Source organism: Bison bison, unplaced genomic scaffold, assembly GCF_000754665.1.
Source record: "Bison bison bison isolate TAMUID 2011002044 unplaced genomic scaffold, Bison_UMD1.0 scf7180017864487, whole genome shotgun sequence".
Taxonomy (NCBI): domain Eukaryota; kingdom Metazoa; phylum Chordata; class Mammalia; order Artiodactyla; family Bovidae; genus Bison; species Bison bison.
Window position 1 is genome coordinate 4,166,601 of NW_011495047.1, and position 24,148 is coordinate 4,190,748.

The following is a 24,148-nucleotide window of genomic DNA, read 5'->3' on the forward strand; positions in this document are numbered from 1 at the left end:
AGGTATTTTTACTATAAAATTGTCGTGGTTGTTTATTTGGGAAGGATGTTTTTACCTTAAGTCTCTTTCAATCTATGAAGTCGATTTTTCATTCATTCTTTTATTGTTTTTGGTCAGTTTCAAGGGAGAGGATAAGAGTGAAACATGTTTTTATTCTATCATGTCAGACTATATTTGCATCCTGTTAACATTTAGTAATATTTCTAAAAATACACACGAAATATTAACAAGTGATTTCCCTTATTAAAGAACTAAGTTACTCAATGCACTTAAAATATAGCTTTACTTTTCCTAGCATTATTTACACAATTTTCTAGGAACTGACATATAGCTATTAAAAACCACTTATAAAATGATATGAAAAAATACCACCCAATAGCTGCAAAATGAAAAACCACACCTGTGATAAAAACTGACTCTATACGAAAAATATTGATACTTATTTCTAAATTTATTTTCCTTTTATGTAAGCATATTCACAATAAAGTTGTTAAGTGGTAAAAATAAAGGCAATAATTGTTAGGGTTCAGAAAAACAATTTCACACTCCACCACCACCTAGTCTCTTAAACCTTGATTGGCAAATAAAGTCAAATAGACCCATTTGAGTTAAGCTGCTGCCAGCTTTTACTTCCTAAAATAGGGCTAAATTTGAAAACTTTTCCTTCAACCATCTGCACAGTTGTTAGACAATGTCTAATGTCCTTTCAAACATTGTAACTATAATCCAAAATTTTACCATCATTTCCACCTGCAGGGCTTAATTTACCCCGTGTTTATAAAGCCCAACAAAAAGCAAAAACTATCAAACTAAAAATTTTAAAATGACTTGCTACACTTATTTTCCATATTGCTTCATAGTAGTGTCTTAATCCTTTTCTGATTCAGATCTTTCGGATTTCCACAAAGTCTGGAGTCATAGATGTGCTCAGCAAGAGTAAATGGGCCTTCATGTCTTCTGGACAGTAGTGCCCCCTTATCTGTGGTTTTGCTCTGTAAAGTTTCAGTTACCTGCAGTCAACTGCAGTCCAAAAACCATGAAAATTTCCAGAAAGAATTCATAACCTTTAAAGTGCATGTTGTTTGGAATAGCATGACAAATCCTGCAACATCCTGGTCTGGACATTAGTCACTTCGGAGACACAGGGATGCAGTGCTTACATTAACTAACTCTTTGCTTTAATAATGTCCCCAGAGCCTAAGAGTAGTGATGCCGGCAATTTAGAAATGACAAACAGTGCTTCCTTTAAGTGAAACAATGACAGCTCTTGAGAAGGAAAAAAAAAAATCATCTGCTGATGCTGCCAAGATCTATGGCAAAAAAGAATCTTCTATCCATAAAACTGTGAAGAAAGCAAATTCCTGCTAGTTTTGCTGTCCCACTTCAAGCTGCAAAAGTTAGGCCCAGCCACGATGTGTTATAAGTTCCTAGTTAAGATGAAAAAGGCATTGTATTTGTAAAGTATCATCAGAGAGAAACCATATTCATATGACTTTCATTAGACTATATTGTTATAATCGTTCCATTATTAGTTGTTAATCTCTTAACTGTGCCTCATTTATAAACTAAACTTCATCACAGGTTCGTATGTATAGGAGAAAACACAGTATAATGTAAGGTTCAACACTGTTTGTGGCTCTAGGCTGCCTCTGGGGGGGTCTTAGAACGTACCTGCTACGGATAAGGACACATGACTGTATTTTCTCTTATTTACCAGGACATCCAGTTCTAAGTTCAGAAACCCAAAAAGTTTATGTTCAAGTTTATACTTAAGCCACCAAGCAATGGGTGGGTAGTTGGGGCTTGGGAAAACTCTAGTCAGTTTTTAAAATCCTCCTGTATTCTATTCTCATATCTTTATATATACTCTACTTTGCTCTTTCAAATCAGCTTTTTCCAGATGACAGAAAAATGTAACTGTGGAGAGCTTCCATGCTGAGACTAGCTCTTTGTTTCAAATGTTTAAAATCTCAATCTCTGAGTCAATAAGAGACTTCAATTTGGGCAAAGCACTCTCAGCTCCATTTTGAACAGAAGACAAATGAAAGGCGTATTTCCTCCGAGGAAAGGGATGCTGCATTCAAAAACAAGGGGAGAGGATGTCCGTGCCTTTTCATCTGCCTAACCCATATCATCTCCATCACTGCCAGATGTTTTTGAGAAGAGTAAATTAACCTCTCCCATTTTAAAAAATCTACCCCATGGCAAACACTCCATGAGGTACTTCATATAAATCATTTCAAATTCTCCCAGCACTATGAGGTAGGAATTATCTCACAGTTCCAACTGAAATAAAAGACTCACAAAGGTTCAGGAAACATCATACAAGCCTAGAACTTTTGATGCCTTTATATCTTCCTGCTTGCACTGCTGTATTTGGATCACAAAGAGCTGGACATGACTGAGTGACTAAAACTGTTTTAATTGGAAAACTCAAAGTAATATAAAATAATCTTCGTCATACTTTGCAATAAGCATAAGCTGAAGTTAATGAAAAAATAATAAAGACCAACACAACTGGCAATACTATTCTTTATTTTCTTTTTGAAGGAGAAGCATGCTTTTTTACAGCACCTGTAAACAAGTCAGTGAAGTATACTGTTCTGAGTTTCCCCATAAATATATATTATTATTATTTTTTTTTTGGAATGTTAGAATACCACAACACCAACTGCATTACATAATAGTTACTGAAGGCAAGTTAGGCTATAACAAGGGTAAAATTTTATGGCTAAAAATATTCATAGCAGCAACTTTTAAAAAGATGATTTTATTAAATCAAGTCATTGCACTTGGTCATTTTATTGCTACAGCAATACAAGGCCATTAAATTTTAACACTTCTCATTGCTGATTTGAACTGATTGTCTCATTCTATTCATACATTTCAAGTTTAAATGCAAGCATAAAATGTTTACCAATACATCTAGAGAGCACTTGGGTTGTTGTTGTTTTCTGTGATCACGGTAAGAAGCATAAAAAGAGAATCCTCTGTTACACCAGGCCCATTCTCTCTTCCTATCTTCAGACTTAGATTTTGTAGAGAGGTAACTAACAGCTTTATAGAATGACCGAAGCCTAGTGGTCGCATACATACACACAGTACATCTAATATTAAAATATAACTCCCAAAATTAATAATATGACGTGTTTCAGAGAATAGCAAACCTGAACAACACATTCACTAACAATTTGGCAATGACAGATGCCAAGCAGTTCACCTCCACTCTGTCATTTATACTCACTCATTATTAAAAAAAAGAGAAAAAGATTTATCCCCAAGTAAAAGCTATTATTATTACACAGCATCTTGTGATATGAACTTTACAGGAATTAATAAAATTCCTATATCAAGAGCAAATACTGGTGAATTGCTAGATTAATCGTTTTTCCCTTTGAATTTGTTGGGTTTTCTTTACTATTTGGTCAAGGACAGGAAAACAGATATGCTACTTTATTATTTTTTAATTCTAACTGAGGCAAACACTTTATTAAATGCCTTTCTGCACTCATGACCATCTTGATCTTATGAACTGGTGAGAAAATGATCAACAAAAACTTTAAGAACAGCCTCAAATCCTCTGGAAACTTCCCCTACCCTATTATTAGAGTGGGGAAGAGTCCTTTCATAAGACTTTACAGTCATCAAGCTGAAGGATGATTTCCAGAATACACTGTTTTTATTTCTACCTAAGGACTTTCATATTAAAAGAAAATTAGATGCAATTTATTTAAGTAAAAAGAAATCATTCATTTGACAAGTCATTTAAAAACATTAGATGAGGAATAAACAATTTTGTTCAGTAGTGACTTCATCAGAAGAGCCCAAGGACTTTAAAAAGTTAAAATGTATTCACTCAACACACAATCAGATTTCCCCCAAAGCACTAAAGTCGTGGATCTAACATCAAGTAATTATGTATTGGAGTGTCTATTATTTTCTATTTCACTCTTCTTTTATTAGAGACAACATGACAAAATTTCATTAACACAAGATTTCAGTATTTTAAGACTAAAACTTAAAGGAAAAATATCGGTTTGGGGGTTTAAACAATACATAACAGAAGCATGATAGATGGTACTTAAAATCTGTAAGTCATTTGCTATAATAAAGCTTAAAGTCTAATCTTTTTGCAAAAAAAAAAAAATCAAATTTTTACTTTTAATATAAACTCACATATGTTGAGACATTATTATCTGTAGATAACATTTTAAAATGCACAAGTGTTCATAAGTGACTCTGAAGAATCTGCTCTTCATCCATTTTGTGAAAATGCATTTTGAAAATGGACAAGTATATTTGGTTTTAAATAAGCCTTATGATCTACTAGACACTCTTTTTAAAGTTGGTACCTAAACGATAGCCCAAAACATCTGCACCAGCTAGTTTAGTCCAGCAGGTGAATCACGCAAGGGAAAACCTGAGTATACACACAATGACGGCGCGTCCAAGTAGGAAACTGCACACTGAAGTTCTGAAACTTCCGGAGTTTCGTTTTCTACACTTCCGTTCTTAAAAATCAGAGGCAGGGGCACAAAGAATTAAATCACAAGATCATGAAATGAGTTAATATTTGAGCCCGTAAAATAAGCAGAGAAGTACAGCAATAAGGCTGGTGTCTGCATATTATATGTGCTGTTGTTTGTAGGCACAACAAGTTAAGGGTTAAATTGACATTTTTAGTTCCTTAGACCTCATATGAGCTTAAAAGATAGCTCACATTTTCCCCAATATATTTAATAATCTGATACATTTTAACTAAATTCCTTTTATGAATCCTATAGTGCAAGCAATATAAAATATTCCCAAAGTTGAAGAAGTTATTTTGATTATTTCATTAGTTATTACTATATGCATGGGTGAGTAATCTGGTTCATAGCTAGGAAACTATTTCATCACCCAGAGTACAAACAGCACTGCAAACAAACAGGCACAACAGTGTAATCCTGGGTTAAGAAGCTAAACATAAAAATATATATATATACAAAGTTTATATCCCTTATGTTTTATGGGAAAGGTAGTGGCTACAGTTACTATAAAGCTAAATTGTCCCTCTCAAATGATATATTTTACAGATTATTTGAAAAGATATCACCATATTTATAGTATAGATCTCTTTAAAAATAATACTACAATTTTGATAAAAAAAAAAAACTATTGTGAACTTTCCTTTTTATACAGATTCAGTAGTATTTTAAAGCAAACTCAACAAAAAAGTTTGCAATCCCAGCACATAAGAAATAAGGCCTCTTTTTTTTTTCGTATTGGCAAAACAAAATATATAAAAAAAATTTACCCTCCCACCTACAACTTTTATATAGATATAGTATACTATATTCATATAGTATATGAGTTCATATACTCATACTCTTTATCACAACATCAGCGTTTATTATTTCAGTTGAAGTCCATAGTGTTGCTTCTGCATCCCTGGAACACTGAGAACACTGGGTGCCCGTCACCTCAGGAAGACAGGAATGCTTTCTTCAGCTTCTCTATTTCCACCTAAAATACAAGACATAAATTGAGCAACAGATAAAAATCTTTACTTTAGTAAGGTGTGTTTATTTTCATCATAAGTCAAGAAGATCTGATCATAATTTCAAGCCTCCAGATTTTGGTTTCCAATCTAAAATCTAATTTCCAATGGTGTGATAAATACTTAAAAGGTTCAACAGAAGAAAATGTCACAATGCAAGTTCCTTAGTGGTAGGTAACAACAACAAAAAAAGCAGCTACAGCTGCTTTCGTAGAGAACAATGTTAAATAATGTAATTGAAGATCGGTAAGAAAATCTTTAGCCCTGCAAAGAACAAGAGCATCCTTGAAACCAAATTAAGAAATATACTCATACCTATAATTACACAAAGCGGGCAGTTCAGAATATTTTTTCCCAAAAAGTAGGACCAATTTAGTTCTACGTTTTTTACTTACTGCTTAGATAATATTGGTAAATCACTTAACCTCACTTGGTCTCAACTTCCTCAAGTGTAAACTAGTATGTTCTAGATTAAGTTGCCTTTGAAGCCCAAGAATATATATAAAACTCAGTCAGTGGGTTATAAATATGTCCATCATTAGGTAGAAGACATTCTTCACTTAACAGAAATTCATGATTTAAGACACTGAAGAAGAAAGTTAGAAAAATTCACAAAATTTTCACAGTAACTCTAGAGTTGTTTTTAATTTTGACATAATACAAATAACTAAGTTGAGGCTAAGAGATTCAATACCACACTTGTGACTCCATGCAGAACTTGTACTGGTAAAGTCTAAGGCTTTAAAAGCCACAGTTTTTGTACTCTCTTCCCAATTATATCCCTTTCATGGATCACAGCCTTGTCATGGAGAAGGGACTTGTATAACTCAATGAAGCTATGAGCCATGCCATGCAAGGACACCCAGGACAGACAGGTCACAGTGGAGACATTTTGATCATCTTTGACCATTCACTGCATGTAGAAACATTTAGAGTTTACCTTCTCCTTACAGCATCATCCTTCTCTCCCATCATCCCTTTCCCCAGTAAGGCATAAAAATAATGCATGTTATGGCTAACTTCTGACAAACAGTTCATTACTAAACGATGAGCATTTTGCAACTGTCGGAAAGTATAATTTCAATAAGCTCACCATCTCCTAATGGATCCTAACCATTCAAGAACGGTTTGCTTATTCCAGGATATTTCCTGGTATTATTCTTTGACTAAGACCATCATGCACTGGAGAAGGAAATGGCAACCCACTCCAGTGTTCTTGCCTGGAGAATCCCAGGGATGGGGGAGCCTGGTGGGCCGACATCTATGGGGTCGCACAGAGTCGGACATGACTGAAATGACTTAGCAGCAGCAGGAGCAAGACGATTATTAGCCAAACATGTTAGCAGCATTGGATTGAGACAAAATACCCTCAATCTTCAGCTAGAGTTTCTCTTTTACTATGTTTATGTCCATTGTTCATCACTAGCTTTTTGTATAACTCCACAGTATAATTTAATACTATCTGATGTTAATGTTAGGGCTTCCCTGGTAGCTCAGTGGTAAAGAATCTGCCTGCCTATCTATGCAGGAGATGTGGGTTCAATCCTTGGGTCTGGAAGATCCCCTGGAGAAGGAAATGGCAACCCAGTCCAGTATTCTTGCCTGGGAAATCCCACCGAGAGAGGAGCCTGGCAGGCTACAGTCCATGGGGTCACAAAAAAATCGGACATAACTTAGCAACTGGACAACAACAACAAATGTTCATGCTACAGTAATTCAAAGTGTTATTTTTAATTTGGAGGAAAATATAGTTTCTCCTTTAAAACTATGATCCTAAAACTCTACTGCTTTATTAAGTACACTTTTGCAAATACAAGGGTCAAATTTTTCCCAATTAAAAAAATAACACAGGTCACTAAGAAGCTAAATAACAGCCGATTTTGCTGGGAAACAAAAATTAGATGAAATTCTTCAAAATAAGAGACAAATAATTCATTTGACTTTTCATAATTTTTATGACAAACTAAATCATATATACAAATTTAGCATTATTAGTTCCTCTTGCTAACATTAATACCTTATTTCCATGTATGAATATTGTTATGTATAAAAATATAAGGAACAACATTCAAGAAACATTAAAAAAATTTTTTTCAATGTCTACCATGCTTTACACTGGAATTTAACATACATTTAGAAGATGTTATGTATCTCCTACCATTTATTAGTGTGACAGAAATTTGTCAGCAATCTAATATGTATACAGCACTGTACTAAGAGCTATGGGCAAAGATGAAACAGAAAAAGATCCCACCTTCAACAGTACAGAAGTGGGCAAAATAAGTATATAACATAAATAGCGATGGTAGAAAATTATTACGTATTCATCTCCTATAAGACTAAACAACGTGAATTTGAAATAAGAAAAACTGCCTTTAATCAGAAGACTGGTGGCCAACTCAATGAATGTCATTGTTTGAGCAGGGCCTTGAGAATCTACAGAACTTGGGGATGAGAAGACGAGACAAAAGGGACACCCATGAAAATACAGTAGGAGCAAAAATTCAGACCAGGGACTTTCCTGGTAGTCCAGTGGTTAAGACTCTGCATTTCCACTGCAGAGAAACAAGGGTTCAATCCCTGGTCAGGGAACTAAGATCCCACACACTGCACAGCACGGCCAACGATGACAATAATAATAATCCAGGCAAATCAACTGTAAGGGACAATTGGGGATAAGAAGCAAGTGAGCACAGAAAGATAAACTAGGATTAGGACATAAAAGACTTCATATACCAAGTCAATAAGCTTGAACTTCATTCAGCAAGTAAAAAGAAGTTCTCAAAAACACTGAGTGAGGAAAGACAAGAATGAGAGAAACAAACTAAACAGAAGATAAGAGCATGAGAAATGGACAGAAATAGTGGGAATAAGGAAGACGTTTCGGGAGTAAAGCCAGACCTGAAAAGTGAGTGGAATTAGAAAAGATGGAAGTCCCACATCTGCATGACTAGAAGGGCAACAAACTTTCAACACAAACAGAAAATCCGAATCTGAATAGAAGGTATTAAGGGTAACAGGGGACATGCTAGGTAGACTACTAGCTGGAAACACAAGAGAGAAGCTGGGAAAAGAAGAACTAGACTTCAGTGGAAGATGCACCACACTAATCGCCATACTCCTGGGCACAGGTGAGCACCATGGATACAGAGAGGAGGGCTGAGGATGGCACTGCAGGAGCACCTCACTTAGGTGAGGAGGGACGAGAAGTCAGAAGAATGCAGGGTCACAGAACCCAGAACACACTTTGAAAAGTAGAAACGTGAAGCGCTGGAGAAACTGAAGAGACACAGGAGTTGCCTTCAGAAACCCAAGATGCAAAGGGTTAAGGACTGAATTAAAAGCGAAGAATCACTGACTACAAATATATGCTTTTCTTGTGCTTTTGCTGGTTTTGCAACAAATGAAAAGAGAAAACTACAGATCAAGAGGGTAGCAAGACCTCAGGGGGGCTTTTTATTTTTTTAATAAAGAGGAAAATTGAGTATTTTCAGGCAAAGAAAGGAGAGTACCAATAAAGGGTACATGTCAGATAAAAAGAGTAAAAATGGAGTTTTGATAATCTGCCAAATACCTTCACATATAGTATCTCAACAAGTAAAGCTAAACTAGGTAAGTGACTTCCTCATTAAAGCTATGTAATTTAATACCTAAGAGCAAAGGTTCTGAAGTCTGGCTGCTTCTGTTAAAAAATGTTAGCTCCACTGCTGACTTAATCATTCTAAACCCTAGTTTCCTCACTCTTAAAATAGGAACAATGATGCCTACAAGTTGTTATGTGTCCAATGAGACAATGTTCAGGAAGTGCTGAGTCTGACATATGCGCAGTTCTGAACTGAAAGTCACAAGGCTACGTCAGAAGAGGAGCTCAAGTTTGTTTGTTTGTGTTTTTAAGAAGTTCCATGTTTGCTGTTCCACAGTGAGAACAAAAAGACACAGGGTAAATAAGAAGGTAAGGTAAAATAGGGAGGAGTATATCAGACTTAAATACAAAATGGGAAGAGCCTCTTAAGAAGAGGAAACACTGAGATATGCAGGAAAAAACTCAAACACAAAAAAATACAAATGAAGACAGAAGTCAGTGAGGATGGAAAAAAAGGAAGATAAATAAGTGAAACTGTCAGTCATCAGCAGATTGAAGATGATGACATTAGCTATAAAGTAAAATTAATTCAGTGAGAAATAGAAGTCAGCAAATCTAAAACCATTTCATTGCCATTACCACTACCCCTGCCCCCCAAGCAAAAAATGGAAAAAAAGTTTAACTGTGAAGAAAACTACAGGTCAAGAGAGAAACAGAGTGCAAAAGATCTCGAACTAGACACTTTTAAGAGACAAGAATGATGTCTGCTTTATTTAAGAGTGCATCCCGTGTGCCTCATGCCTACAAGAGTGAACGCTCAAAAACATTTGCTGAATGAATGAATGGAATGTGGCAGGGAGTCAGCAAGAGATTAATTAAATGGTGACCCATGGTAGGGAGTGTCCAACCAAAGCAGGATAGCATAATTTGTGGTGGTACCAATTGCCCAGTTGGGTTGGAAAAAACATGTCTAGTTTATGCTGACTACAATCTCAATGCTGGAAGAAGTGAATTACCTCTAGATTACTTCTCATTTCCTTCTCTTCTTCCAAATCTTTTCGTAGTTTATCCAGTTCTTTCCTAAAAACAAAGTTATTTATTGCTGTTAAGTCTTTCAATTAATAAATGTATTTGAGTAAGGTGAACAAATCTGTTGGCTGATATCCCAGAACATTAGGAAAAATTTTACAAAGGAAACAACCACGTTGATTAGAAAAACTTCAAATTCTCTAGCTGAGACAATTCAAAATGACAGTTAAAAGCAAAGCAAAAGCAGGGCAAATCTGAAAGAATGAAATTTTTAAGTGAATACAGGTAATTTTCCATATTCAGTTATCATCCATTTCAAGGCAGGACACACAGCTCAAATAAGGTGATAAAATGAATGTGACAGTATGTCACAGGGCAAAACAAATTATAGTTTTTAATAGAATAAACTTGAACTTTACATATATCTTTCTCTCTCTTTTTTAAACTTAAATATTACATTAAACTCCAAAATCCAAACCAATAACAAAAAACTTCAGCCAGCAATTCTTCTCCTATAACTCATGTTTTCATTTTTCTAGGCTTCTTTCTATCTTTTTATATAGTCATTTTGCCTTCTATTTGATTTTCCAGGAGGAATTCAAGACTTTTAAAATAGTCTTTGGAAAGACTTCTAAAAGATCTGATATATATGCTTTAAAATATAGGTCATTAATATTTTTATTCATTCAACAGCTTATTTAAGAGCATCTACGGGTAATCTGTATATGTATTTCTTAGTTCTTAACAGCACACTTGGCATCAAAAATGTAAGATGTCCCAACCCATTTATTTTATAAATGCCCAACTCAACCCTAGCAAAAAGTGATTCAAATCCTCTGAGAAGAAAAACAAATATACATGCAGACATATCCCAGATCCAAAATAAGGTGAATCTTATTTGCCAGTACTTTTAAGACTAATTAACCCCTATGTTTGACATTTCTAGCCTCAAATTACATTTTTCAGGCCTATCTATGCTATAACAGGCATTACCAGCTCACTTCTTTTCTGGCTGTAGTCAGGCACTCCACGGTACGCATGCACCACACCTTGCTTCTCATTCATCAACTGATGGACATTTAGGTTGTCTGCACTTTTTGGCTGTTATGAAGAACACTACCTATGATTTTTGTACAAGTTTTTGTTTGAACATTTGTCTTCAATTCTCTTGGACAGCATTATACCTTGGAGAGGAATTGCTGGATCCTATGGGAACACGACAGTTAACTTTCTGAGTAACTGTCAGGCTGTTTTCCAGATTGGCTGTACCATTTTACATGCCCACTCTCTCAATGCATGAGGATTCCAATTTCTCACTTCCTTGCAAACACTTGTGATCGCTCAGTTTTTATTACAGCCATCTGAGTGGGCATGAAATAGTATCTCACTATTTTGATTTTGATTTGCCTGTGCTAATGACCAATGGTGCTGAACATCTTTTCATGTGGCTATTGGCCATTTTTCTATAATCAAACTGCTGGAACCTAGTCTATAATTGAGCTACTACTTTCTGTTTTCACTGATTTGCCTTTTTCATAATCAGGCTAGGTTTCCTTATTCAAGCTTTCCAATTCCTAATTGGAATAATTAGAATTAATAACTGAGTTTCTAATTATTCTGTTTTCTAATTCAAGCTTTTTGCCAAGAGGAGACACTATTAAAAAATTTCTTTGAAAACAAACTTGCTCATACTAGAAACGTCTTTACTTGAGGTATGTAATTTGGAAGAACTCTTTACACATGTGTTAAGTAGTACTCAAAGAACACAAGGGCTACTTACCCATGGTCCTTTTTCAGTGCTTCCACAACACACAGCAAGTCAACAATCTGAGCTTTAAGTTCATCCAAGGAATTTTCTGCTTCTACCTTAGCTTTGATTTCTAATGGAGTTAGAAAAGAAGCTGTATTTGGTTTAGAAGTACTTGAAGGTGTTGGAAGGTGCACAGGTGGCTGAAAACATAATAAACAAAATTTTTATTTTATTTGTATTTATATTTAATAAGTTCAAAGGATTTTTTTTTTTACCACAAGGAGATAAATAACTGAAGTAATACTTTCAAGATAAATGATAAACTTGAAAATCAAAAAAAGCAGCTTGATGTTCACAACTGGAAAAAAACCACTAAAAGACCAAAGAATAAACCTGTAATTACTAAGGGTTTTTCTTAGAAATGTCAAAGGTTTCATTTAAGAAAAAAATCCATTATATTTATCTTATGGCTGCCTATTGGACCATCTAGAAGCAAGAATATAAAAGCATTATTAAGGTACTACTTTGATCCTTCATATTAAATAGTTACTGTTTAGAATATCCAAAGAGCTCCAATGAAAAGCAACTATAAAGAATGCAGTAAGTCCAAAGAGGCATTAAAATGAATCCATGGCCTGATACCCTTTTCCTATTTCACTTGGGCACAGCAGGTATTGATAAAATTTCAACAGACTGCTGTCAGCTGAGAGAATCAGATTAAGTGTATCTGATAATCTGAATGGCAGTCAGATACCCTGCAATGAATCTGAGGAGCAGGAATAATCTTCTCAAACATAAGATGTGTGTCAGTTGTTGTAATACTATCTTAAATTAAATGGCAAGGGTCTAGAAAAGGCCCTCAACACCATGTAACAGATGGAAGAATAGAAGTCATTCCTGTGTGCATTCAGTGCTTATTATGGTGTCAAGCTCACTATGATGTAAGGAGTAAAGAACTGTTGGCTTCTGCAAAACAGCCCATGTTTTAATGGGAAATGAAACAAATGTATAGATCTATGCCTTAAAAATTATGAAACAGGTAGCATTTGTGCTACTCATTTAAAATAATGTAACCCTCCTAAAAAGAGATCTACAGAGAATAATGCAACTTCAATTTAACAGTAATCATTTTATTTAGTTTTAGTAGGCATTATTTCTTGGCTTAAGAAATAATCCTTCCTGACAGACACTTTTAAACCTCGTAATTCTGATGTTCACAAAGAACGCTACAAATCATACAAATCTTAGACCATGATGCACCTCACCTTTGGAGAGTAGCATGAATCCTTCTTGTGTTCAAATGGCTTTAGGTTGGCACTGTCATCTTCTTTTGGTAACTTCAAGGTTTTTTCTGGGCTTTGAGTTGGCTAAATGATTTTATTTTTTAAATCAAGAAACAGAAAACACCAAAGAAAGAAAAGGTAGTAAGCATCTAGATAATAAACTAAGCAACTTTTATCACTGTTTTCAGCAGCTACTGTTCCAGATATCCCGTTGTTGTTAACAGCATATTACATAATTTCATGCAGTAAGCATGGAAAAACAGCTTGTCTATTAGCAACAAAAATTTTCTCTACTTACATTAACTTAAAAGCATAATAGTGCTTAAGAGGTAATATATTAATACTTAAAGTACTACCAGTATCCCAGGCGATGCACAGAAAGCATAAAAAGAAGTTATAAGGGGGTGGGGAATGCTCTCACTTTTTCCTGAAGTGAACAGGTACCACTCAATTCTAATTATTGTTGTTGGACAAGGAGATTACACAGGTCCCCTGTCTCCTTTCGACACTGTGCTCTATGGTTATGGTCTTGGGACAGCTCCATTTCTGATTCTGTAATCTTCCATTCCACATTCTGCGGAAATGAGCAGGTCTCTTTCCCCATATCTCTTAAATACAACCCTTGGCCACTTACGTATAGCTGTCTTTCTGATTTTTTAAACTTCAGTGGAACTCTAAATCCCCCCCCTTTCTTATCTTTGGAAGGACTCTGGCTTTGCTAAATGGTCTTGCTTCAGAGCAGCAAATGTAACTCACAGAATGTGCACCATTGAAGCGGCCAGGCAGTCTTCTTCCAGGCATCTTCGGTCTATTTGCAGTGAGATGTAGTAAGTTTTCTGAGGAAGCGATGTCATCAAAATTTACAAGATCTGGAGAGTAAAAATAAACATATCTATTAAGAGATAACTGCACATTTTAAAAGGTAAAAAAGAATGTCTCTGTATTTTCAACAAACTATAAAATTAGAAAGAGTACCACTAAGACTCACAAGTTGACCTGTGCTTTTCATATGCATTTGGAAAACAACACTCACCCTCAAACACTAACATTCTCTTTACCTGATACATTTTATATATCAACAATATAATGTTCATATCTTCCATAGAGACTTAGACCTCAACAAAGTTCTTATTGAAAAATATAAATCCGTATCATAAGCTGTGTGTGTGTTAGTTGCTCAGTCGTGTCTGACTCTTTGCGACCCTGTGGACTGCAGCCTGGCAGGCTCCTCAGTCCACGGAATTTTCCAGGCAAGAATACTGGAGTGGGTTGCCATTTCATACTCCAGGGGATCTTCCTGACCCAGGGGCTGAATCCAGGTCTCCTGCATTGCCAGCAGGTTCTTTACCATCTGAGCCACCAGGGAAACTAGTAGTATGAAAAAGCCAATCTTCCTAAGTTCTTACTTACAAAAAAAAAAAAATCTACTTCAACTCAGAATTAATTACAACATATCAAAAAATTAACTCATGGAATGTGTATTAAAGTTCAAGTAATATCCTAATATTAAAATGTTAAAACCTCAATTTTTTATCTGGAACCCTGCTGCTTTCCAACCACATTTCTTAAGGTAAAGATGAAGTGTAATTTAATGTCTTTATACATGTATGTGCATAGTATACTGTAGCTGGGCCTGGACCTATTCATATACTTCACTGCACTTCTGTTCAGACAGCATCCATGTGTACGAATCAGATGACGGTCATAAATCTAAGGCAGGTTCAGACAGCAAGGGAAAATGCTACATACATCATCCATGTGCTTTCCCATCACCAAAGGCTGGTTGACCTTTCATTCAGTATCTTGAGTTTAAGAACAAATCTAGGTTAATTTGCATCTCTGAAACAATGGTATATAATACCTTCCCTTTTGCTAGATGGTCCAGAAAACCTTCCTGAAGGAGCTGATCTTTAATTTTGAAGCCCAGATATCTTAAGTGGTATAAGAACCCTCTAATTCCAGACACTTCCACTACTATTAAAATCTCCCTCTGGCCCAGATTCCAAACAAAGAACATTAATCACAGCAAATATGCCATCACTCATTTCGGCAGCAAGGCATCTTTCGCCTTGTCTTCCAAGTATGGAATCATTCTTCACGCTGCCATTGCCTAGAAGTTTAAAATGCTTCCTGTCAAATATTTACATGCACAGATTCAAAGAACTGCTATTTCTTAAAAGAAGTCCAAAGACAGTTATCATTATTGCCTTTAAAACTTAATCAATTTTCATATTCTAAATAATTTACAGAATTTTTTTTAAAGGGCTGGAAGACACAAAGGTAAAACAGGCAGAGGTTACTACTACTTGGCAATATGCATTCTGTAATAACTGTATTTGTTGACCTCTGTTAATTCTTTTCCATACTCATGTTCTGGGGTTGCTTTATTCTATCTTGGATCTAGTCACTAGGCTAATATATCACAACAGGCAATCTAATATGCTTGGTTTGATTTCTGTCTTGAATTGTTTGGTAAGTGTACACAAATAATTATAATATACACCAAAGCATAATAAGAAACACAGCGGCTTTAATGGAAAATGCATTATATAATGTGAGAGATCTTGAGTTTAAATATATATCTAAATATCTCATTTGTTAATTACTGCATAAATGAAGATAACAGTCTTTAAAAGGTGTTAAAAATATGCTATAGTTTGAAAGGTTAGAAACTGCTTTTTACACTGATACATACATACTGACAACCTACAAAAAAAATCTTGAAAAGCACAATCCAGTAATTTTTGCCTATGGAGATTATTTTCAAATGCATATTTAAGCAACATGCAAAAAGAAAAAGAAATAAAAACACAAGAAGAGATGAAGCTAAATGAAATTTAAAAGGTAAATGAAAGGAAGATTTACAAAATTATATATCATGCTCATGTAAAATGCCTTCTATATGTCCAGTTTTGGCCCACAACACCAAGACAAGTAATTTTACTATTCTAATACTCTCTCAGGTCCTCCATTTAAGTCACTGGGTTAGTAAAATGAAATAGTGCACATTTCTGACTCATGATATGTTTGAATGTTTTTAATTTTACCTAAGAGTGGTATCAGTGAATCTATATTTCACACATGGCAAGAAAGGCATGAGAGGCACTTAACTCTTGCCATCACACAGCCACTCTGCTTGCCGTGTACACTGCTACACACTGCCGAATACGTGGAATTTTTAAAAATCAGAATGAAATATAAAATTTGGGGGAGAAAATAAACTGACTTTTATGGTTGTTAATTAAAAAAAAAACTTTTATCAAAAGAATATTTTAAACTAATCAAGAAAAAATTTCCAATATGAATTTCATTTTATTTTAAAATGGAAAACCAAAAGGGTTAGAATAGACAGACAAACATGTACACTTTAGTAAAATCACAAAGAAAACTCAATGTGCACCACCTATTTATACTGAATATATTATTTTGATTTCTTTTACAAATTGTCATCTTACCAAAATGGAGAAAGGTAGGATAATTTCCTGACACGTAAGAAGGGAAACATGGCAAACAGGCTAGGAAACAAAATCTGGAAAGAAAAGTCAAGGATAGGAATGTCTAGAAAAGACTAAACCAAAAGAATTATTTTACAAAGCAGGAAAAAGGAACAGTCGTAAATGAATAGAACCATTTCATGTTTAGCAGATATTGCAGTTTATCTAAACTTACATTAAGATGTGTATTAGATTTTAGATTTATTCTTTTGTGTTTCATAAGGAAAAACTATGATTAGTATTAATTTCAACATACATTAAACTAGAAAGAAGCCTTTTTAAAAATTACTCACTTAACACCACGACAATTTCTAAAAGGATGCTTTAGTACTTACTGAAACTAGAGGTCAGAGTAATAAATCAACATATTAACAACTCATTGATATATTTGCAACTGAAATTAAACCACCTTATAGTCAAGTTTTAGTCCTCAGCAGATGATAGTAGTTACAATAAGACAGGCAATTTTAATTCTGGTATAATAGGAAAAAAAAAGTGCCAAATATTATTTTTAAGTATCTCACCATAAAAATACAACTCAATATAACACTTAAAATCTCCCACAGAAACAAATGAAAATTCAACTGTGCCTTATGTGAAACTCTCTATAATGATATTATCAAGCAAATTATTATTAGAAAATAAAAAAGTTTAATTACTGCCCTTATTTCCCAGGTAAATTCTATATTTTGGGGTACAGTGTTTTCTTTTGGTTTGAATCCTAGCTTAGATGCAAGTTCACTTTTTAAAGCGTCTACCACTCAACAGGCAGACATCGTATTTGAAAAATCTCACCATAAGTTGAATAAATATTGAGAAATTAATTTAAACAAAACAGATCAATTATTAAATAGAACTGAAGAGAAAGAAAACCATTCTACTTAACAATGATGACTTTCAGATCAAATAATGTATATATTTCTACTATTTCTTTTAATGTAAGAAGAATTATCACAGAAAGATAATCAAACAGGATAAAATACTACACTCTATAAGAATACTTCATCAATTGTCCTTTCTCAATGAAATAGCTGTTTCCACTAAATTTTCTAGCTGGAGGTTTAAAACTACTTACAAACCAATTTTACTTTCTGGAAAACTTACTATTTTAGAAATATTTAGACTATGTGAACTTTATACTTAACCTGCAGTAGCAGTAAGGTTATCCTAAACCTATTTTTGATGAAGTGTTGGAAAAAGAGAAAAGAAAAGAAAAAAAAGAAAGCATGCTTTGACAGCTCTGCAATGTACAATGCTATCTTGTATCATATGAGAATATTTATGAAGAAACGTTTTAACAAACTGAAACAAATTAAGTATTCTAGGAATTTTTCTTATATGAACAAAAGTCAGACTCAATATTTATATACATATGTTTATATATGGCTTTATATATAAGGAAATCAAATCAGAGAGTAGGGAAAGGAATTTATATCCTTAACAGACAAGAGTAGGTACATCAGAGATTTAAGGGATCATTCAATTGTTAGATAAGTGAGAAAACTGAAGAAACACGTCAATTACCTACCAACTAATAATTTAAAACCCACATTTTTTAACAGCAAATTCTACTATATCATTTCACCTCAAATTATTATTTTACAAAATAAATTCTAAGGAGACTTTCATGTATGTTTTAAACTTTCTGGAACTTATGTTAAAGGGCTAGTTTCATGTTATTTAAAAAATTTTAAACCTCACACTGACCCATGTATGTAAATTAAATCATACCTCAACGCAAGGCCAAATTTGAGGCTGTATCTGGTAACAAGCACAGTTCTGTTTATTTTTTTAAGGTGCCAACATCTCGAAGAAGAGGTAAAACAAGTACCAGGTACATTTTATACTACAAGTACTAAGAACATAATATTCTAATTAAAAAAAAAAAAAAAGGAAATAAAAAGCCTCTGATGTGAGGCTTGAAACACAAGCTACTTGCTGTCAGCAGCAATGCCTTTTATCTTAGCATCCTACTTGTGCCCAAAACACTACTGTGAATACACACCTGCTCAGTAAGTATTTGCTACTTAATATGAACTCAATTTCCAAAATCTATATTTTCTGAACTTCACAGTGAGTAACTGCAATACATCAAAGGCAGTGTGACAGTGGAAGATACAAAGACTGCAGCTTGGAAGTTAACTGTTAGTTTTTTGACCATGTATAGTCTTAGCACCTCTAAATTATTCATTTCAACAAAAAAGCTAACTAGAAATCAGAACATTTCAAACCCTGTTCCACAAAGCCTCTAATTTTTAATGAAGAATAAATAATGGTTATGGATATAAGACAAGAAATGGGACCAAGAAACAAAGGAAAAAAACAGAACTTTTCAATCACCAGTAGTCACACATGTCAAGGAAATAAAGCTTGCTAGTAATCATATATAGATGAGGTTTGGGGGGAAAAGTGAAAAATTTGTTTTAATCTACAAAAATTTTTGATAATTTCCAAGACTATGAGGAAACTAAATAGAGCAAATGTTAAAGAATGATACAAGTAACAAAAAATACAGGCAGGGGAAAAAAAACCCAAAAAACTCTAAATATTACACTTTCAGCTACCAAAGAGACTTTTTAATCAAAATCCAGAACTTCTGTGATAAAAGACTGCAGAAAACTGTGGAAATCCAAAAGATAATACCAATGGATTTTTGATATCCAGAGTCTGTGTTTAATTTTTTCTTTACTATTGAAAACATATTTCTAGCTACATTTAAAATCAAACAGAAAATAGTAAGAACTAATAGAATTATATTTTTTACTACTAACCTCAATTTTTTTTAAATTAAAGGATTTTTTTTTAAAAAACAGAAAGATGATTTTTGTTTTTATTTAACTACCAGTAAATAAGAACAATTTTTTACCAAAAATATACTGAATATATTTGAGTGAATGTCTCTAAAATACAATCAACCTCTCAATTTCCAGAAATTATTGATAAATATGACTTCATCCAGATCAGGCAGGATCTAAATATATGATGAAACACCTATAAAACATTCCAATTAAAAAACTATAGGCGGCTATGCTAAAGTCAGAGCTTTTGTACTCCCAAACTAAAAAGAAGGAAGAAAAATACAATCACCTTAAAAATAAGAAAGGAAGCACATTTTACAATAGTGATAAAAAAAATTTTAGTGTAACTGGCCTTCAAGTTTAACTGTAAAGAAATGTTAACTTGAAGCTAAAAAATACATTAAGACATTAAAAAAAAAAATTTTTTTTAGGAAATACCAGAGAACTTAAAGGGGATTTAAAGAGTTCTCTTCTGGTTTATGTGATCTTGAACATTTGCTGTAACTGTAACTTACTTTGTTTAGATGCAAAATAGGGAAAAATGGTCTCTGCCTCTTAAAGTCAGTGTTAACATAAGAATATGTATGAGAAAATGTGTTTAAAATGTTAAAAAACTAAAGAACAAATGCAAACTGCTAAAAAACAACCATTACCACAAAGCAAGGACTGTGTGATGCTTTTCCTAACAGTGAGACCTTTATCTAGACTTTATCTAGACTTCTCTGATGCAAAAAGAAAAAGGAAAATGACCTCTCAGTATTTCATTTTATAACCAAGAAGTATAAAACACCAGGAGACAAAGAAGATTAATGGGCTAAAAAATTAGTGATAAAACTGAAGGAATAATATTTAGCTAAAGATGTAAACCTTGCTATGTATATATACAGAGAGAGAGTCATGAAAAGTCTTATTTTTCAGAACTGGAAACAACAGTATTTGGAGATTTCAGTAGGAACAGAAAAATATTCTTCTTAAATATAATCTAGCGTGGCACTGAAACTCCAGTTCATTCATATCTGCCCAAGTTAGGTGGTATGGTCGTTCCACTAGAGGGACAGAACGATAAATGGCTGATCTTTTAATATCCATCTCAGTTCTCTGACCAGGGACAAAGCTTATGTGAACCAGAAATATTTTGTCCATTTATATTCTTTCAGTTTCATTTTCTTTTTGGCTTGAGAGATTTTAAACAAGTTTTAATTAATTTCCATTATATCCACACACAAATCTTATTTTCAGTAGTTTCTGAAAACTGTATTTGCACTTTTATTTTTTATACACCATCTTTCCACATGTTAACTTACCTGTTTCTTTAGAGCTTCTAACTGTAAATGAATCTAGGTCTACTGATTTTGGTCTAAGTGGTAACTGTTCAGAATCTAGCTTTGGTTTTGATACTGGCTCAGCTTCAAATTTTGATGAGCTGGTAGAAACATCTCCATTAATCCTGAAATGAGAAAAATCAAACACATGCAAAAATCATTTGTATCTGAAGCATGACCATCTTTTTAACATTGTGATTTAATGACACTAAAGATGTTACAGTATAACACTGATTTTTCTTATTCGTCTATAAAATTATTTCCATAAACATAAACCTCTACCCTAAGACCTATCCTAATAAAATAAGAAATGTAAATAAAACAGTTTAACATAAGTGTACCTGCCTAGAGTGAACGTAAGATTAATAACATTTAACACAGATTACAGTCTATACGAAAAAGATGAAAAGCAAGGACTTTAAAAATAACTTTTACGATTAAAAAAACAGTAGAGCCAAAATTATGTCAAAACCAAGTAAATCAATAAACTAATTTAAAGTTAGATAAAACCTACTTGGCTACAGGAGGAGGTGGAGGAACCGGTTTTTCAGGGCGCTTTGGGTACACTGCTCCAGACCTCAATATATTATTGGCTTTGGTGGGTGGAACAGGCTTCTTGGGTGGGACTAGTGGAGCAGCTGGTTTAGAAGGTTTCTGTTCCAGCACTGATTTTTCATCTGATTTTTCTATTATTTAAAAATATTTAGAAAGTTACTAACAATCAGAACTATTTTTAAAGCTAATGTCAGACTAGAAAGGTGTGAAACAAAAAGAGACACTTCGTGTATGTGTACAATTTCATCTGTTTTAAAGTTATAATTTAACTTTAAATTATTTATGAAGTATTAGTCGCTCAGTCGTGTAGGACTCTTTGCGACCCCATGGACTGCCGTCCTCCAGGCTCCTCTGTCCATGGGATTCTGCAGGCAAGAACATGCAAGTGGGGAGCCATTCCCATCCCTTCTCCAGGGGATCTTCCCAATTCAAGGATCAAACCTGGGTAGCCTGCATTGCAGGCAGATTCTTTACTGTCTGAGCCACTTTAAACTTAACTATCATTTTAAAAAAACTCTACCCTGGTAGGAAGGGGGAGCACTGATAATCTTCTGATTAACAAATAATGCCTGCTTCTTACTGTCTTCCCACCATCCTTTGCTCTTAGGGTTGGTATTCTACTCCAATATAATCATGTATAATTTACTCTAAGCAGAAAACAACATTATCTAGACTTAAATCCAGTCCACTTTCTAAAACTGCAGTATAGGGAACTAAAAATGAGTACAAACTCTAGTGCCATTTAATTAATTTATTTAAAAATAATCATGATGACAAAAAATTTCTTTTGAAAAACTGAGGCTACATTGATTAGTTGCAGGTAAGAAAATGACAGGCTTATATTTATAATTTTTATCATTATATTAAGAATTTTATTAGTACCATTTCACTGAATAATTTTATGAGATAGTTAATAAAATATACTGGGGGAAAAAAAAATTAAGAACAGTACCATGTCATGTTAATAAAAATTTTGTCACCAAAAAGGCATAGTTATATACATAATGACATACTTGTAAGTTCTTGTTCCATATTTTATCAGTGGTCACTTGGAAATGCTTTAGAGAAAAACACAGTAACACAGTACTCTGCAAAAAATAGGAAGTATATCCTTAATTGATTCTACTTTCCTAACATTTTAGAAAAGTTTAGGGAAAAAAAAAAAAAATCCCGTATTTATCCAGTTTGAAGTGACTCAAACTGGAATGTGATGTATTTTCAGAAGTCTAAGTACAAAGTTCAAGGAGCTATCATCACAGAACACATCTGAGTAACCACTGCTCCAGCCAAGAACTAAGCCTTAACATTAATTCCTTCTCTTCATGCCTCTTTCCAATCACCACCTCAACGCACCAATCCAAAGGTGTCTTCTAACACGACAGATCACTTCTGAATATTTTAAGTTTACACCAATGAGATCATAATATGCTGCTGTGTGAAACTCTATTGTATTCATTTGTGCTATGCTATATATTCTTGCCTGAAGAATCCCATGGACAGAGGAGCCTGGCAGGATACAGTTCAAGGGGTCGCAGAGTCAGACGCAACTGAATGACTAATGCACACACATGCTATACTGTATCCTGGCACATGCATTACTTCAATTTATTTATCCATTCAACTACTGATAGACATTTTGTACTCTTTCCAACTGAGGGTCAATGTAAATGATGCTACGATAAACTCTGAGTCTTTTGGTGTACATATGGAACACACATTTCCTGTGAGTATATAATTAGAAATAAAAGTGCTGGGCAACAGGGTCAACTTTAGTTCTCAAGGGTAGACACAACGACTTACATTCCCACCTACAATGTATTAGGGTTTTGATAATCTGGATCCTCACCAACATTTAGTATTGGTGCTGCTGTTGCTAAGTCCATTGTAAAAAAATTCACTCATGTTGGTGAGAATCTTACTTTGGTTTAAATAAAATTACATTTCCTTGCTGAGTAATGAATTTGAGTAACTTTTTCCTACTCAGGTAAGAATGAAGCAGGCTACTGAAAGGTATGTCCAGGAAAGTCTTCCCCCAAAGCAGGAGAAAAGCATGTGCTCCTAAGTGTTGGGATCATTACTATCCTGAGGGACAACACGTATGATGAGCACAGCACCTCTGAGGAAACAGTGAGAATGATGCTGCAAAGCAGGTCTGAGACAACCCGTGCGGAGTCTTGGACAGGGAGGATTTAAGCTCCATTCTTATGATATGGGAAAGTGCCCCATGAAATATTGGGGAGTCACCTAAGAGTCAAAGGTAAGATGGTGATCTGTTTCATGTTTTCTAGTAGCTCCACTTTTATCCTTATCAATAAGGCAGGGTTTTTCAAAGGACATGCTCTGTGAAATGGCGATCAAGAGAGAGATAAAAGTAAGAAACACACACTGGAAGAATACATTGTATCTCCTGTCAGAAGGCTAAGGTTCCTCCAAGTGGACCTAGCCTAGCTATGGTTTGAAAAAGCTCTGTTGACTCTGGAACAAGAAAGAGAGATAAACTTATGTTTATTTTTTTAAAGAAATAATGTAATCTATGTCTATAATAATAGTCAGACCCTCTGAACTGATATTGGCTCTCCCTGAATGCTAGTTAATAGGCAAAGCACTGACATTCTTCTTATTTCTTGCACCAGATTAAAGTCATACCAGGTTGAGGAGAACATTTTCAAAATATTAAGAATTGCTTTCCTTGTTGTAATTGTCTTATTTCACTTATTTAAAAATTTCTTACATTTGTACACCTAAACTTTGAAATCAACACTTCATAGTAAGCTTGAAAATTTTTTCAAAGAAGA

At 34.1% G+C, this 24,148-nt stretch overlaps 1 protein-coding gene across 2 annotated transcripts in view; it reads right to left on the reverse strand.

Annotated features, from left to right (window-relative positions):
• Positions 1-2,518: 2,518 nt before the first annotated feature.
• The window catches only part of CD2AP (CD2-associated protein), a 56,738-nt gene continuing 35,108 nt past the window's right edge, over positions 2,519-24,148 (reverse strand). For both annotated transcript variants that reach the window (XM_010863047.1, XM_010863049.1), the window contains exons 12-18: positions 21,313-21,484; positions 20,781-20,923; positions 13,941-14,053; positions 13,167-13,268; positions 11,932-12,101; positions 10,139-10,202; positions 2,519-5,505 (exon numbers count right to left, since the gene is read on the reverse strand). In XM_010863047.1, the coding sequence (XP_010861349.1) occupies positions 5,464-5,505; positions 10,139-10,202; positions 11,932-12,101; positions 13,167-13,268; positions 13,941-14,053; positions 20,781-20,923; positions 21,313-21,484 (806 nt within the window). In that variant the 3' untranslated portion in view covers positions 2,519-5,463. The remainder of the gene's footprint in view (positions 5,506-10,138; positions 10,203-11,931; positions 12,102-13,166; positions 13,269-13,940; positions 14,054-20,780; positions 20,924-21,312; positions 21,485-24,148) is intronic.